This window comes from Eurytemora carolleeae, unplaced genomic scaffold (assembly GCF_000591075.1).
Source record: "Eurytemora carolleeae unplaced genomic scaffold, Eaff_2.0 scaffold264, whole genome shotgun sequence".
Classification (NCBI taxonomy): Eukaryota; Metazoa; Arthropoda; class Copepoda; order Calanoida; family Temoridae; genus Eurytemora; species Eurytemora carolleeae.
In genome coordinates, this window is record NW_019396670.1 from 231,520 (window position 1) to 233,073 (window position 1,554).

Genomic DNA, 1,554 nt, shown 5'->3' on the forward strand with positions numbered 1-1,554 from the left:
TATCTTTAATTTTTAACGAACACTTCCTTGAAACCTTTTTTTTCCAGTTTCCTTCCTAACATTTCTGCTGAACCCAGTTGGTGAAATGTGTTTAATATATTTCAAGAATATAAAGTCCAGGTTATGGCCCTAAAGACATCGTCAGATTTAGTTTATGTCTCTCTGTGTGTCCCCACTCTTCAGGTCACATAAATATATCAAATATAATCCATATCATGGTTCCGACATTTTTATATTTATAAATAGAAATAACAAGTTCGAGGAAACTTATTTTCTTGAACTGCACACAGTTTTTCAGTCATTTTTCTTCGTTTTAACTCATTCTAGTTGAAACTTGTATTCTCAAGGAAATTAGGATTCTAGAACATCATGCATAGTTTTGGTTTCAAAAAGGACTACTCGCCTCAAACTCTAATTCGTTTTTTACAACCCGATGGTTTAAACCTTTGATATTTTGGTCATTTGATCAAGCAGGAGAATTATTAGTTTAAAACATTAGACGTAAAGTTTTAAAGATAAAAGAATTCTAAAGTTTGAGTAAAGATATCAATTCCTGACTGTTATAGGATTTCAGAAAATCAATACATTTCTTCTTTTTTTATAACTGACCCTATTTCATTTTATTTTATATATATTATTTAAAAATTTATAAGAACAGGCCCTTCCAGAGGGTGTATTTGTTTCCTTTAAAGGAAGCAAATAAATATTTAATCTTCTGTTTGAAATGTAATAATAAAAAGATGCGTAACTAAATATCGGATGCAATTGTACGGCTTCTAAACAACATTACCACGAACAGGGCTGATAATATCAACAAAAATAAACCGACTTTTTTTTAAAAATAAACTCGGTCAAAGTTTTTTTTTTGGCGATAAAATCAACTATTTTTTTTACAAAGTATTATTAGATGCTTACCCCTGCAGTACATTTGGAGACAATGGAGAAGATATAAAAGTGCTTGTAATTTTAAACATTACATATCAGTATGTTGTAATTACCACAACAGAAGCATAGGATGGTATCCAAGTCAAAAATATATAAAAAATGTTCTCCGAATGGTAAGTAAATAAAAGGAATTGAGTCTTTGTCAGAAATCCTAATTTTTAAACCCTTTATCTTTAAAACCCACCGTCGTAAACCTTAGATATTTCAAATGTTGATTTCTGTTATATCAGATAATTAAATATTAAAGTAGTAGGTTTGCAAAGATATAGGGATTCGAAAATGTATGTTTGTTGCAAAGACTCAAATCCTTTAATTATAATCGAGATACAAATTTTCAAATTTTTTTAATCAAAATTTTTTATGATTTTATAATTGATGAATTTGTTTGATAATCCTTTTTTTAGGTAAAATTTTCTTGTATCTGGATAAACGAGAGTATGTAACATGTAATGGAGTCACGGATCCTATTAAAGGAGCAGTTTTCATTTCTGATATAGTTAACACCTTACAGGGCAGGTAGAAGAATGTTGACAATATAAAGTTGTAAATAGGTTTTTTAGGCGTTATGAACATGATTGAGGGCATACATTTCTGGGGGGGGGGGGGGGG

General features: G+C 29.8%; 1 protein-coding gene across 4 annotated transcripts in view; it reads left to right on the forward strand.

The window, feature by feature from the left end:
• Positions 1-987: 987 nt before the first annotated feature.
• The window catches only part of LOC111707186 (arrestin homolog), a 9,285-nt gene continuing 8,718 nt past the window's right edge, over positions 988-1,554 (forward strand). For all 4 annotated transcript variants that reach the window (XM_023480238.1, XM_023480240.1, XM_023480239.1 and 1 more), the window contains exons 1-2: positions 988-1,058; positions 1,350-1,461. In XM_023480238.1, coding sequence (XP_023336006.1) covers positions 1,016-1,058; positions 1,350-1,461 — 155 coding nt within the window. In that variant the 5' untranslated portion in view covers positions 988-1,015. The remainder of the gene's footprint in view (positions 1,059-1,349; positions 1,462-1,554) is intronic.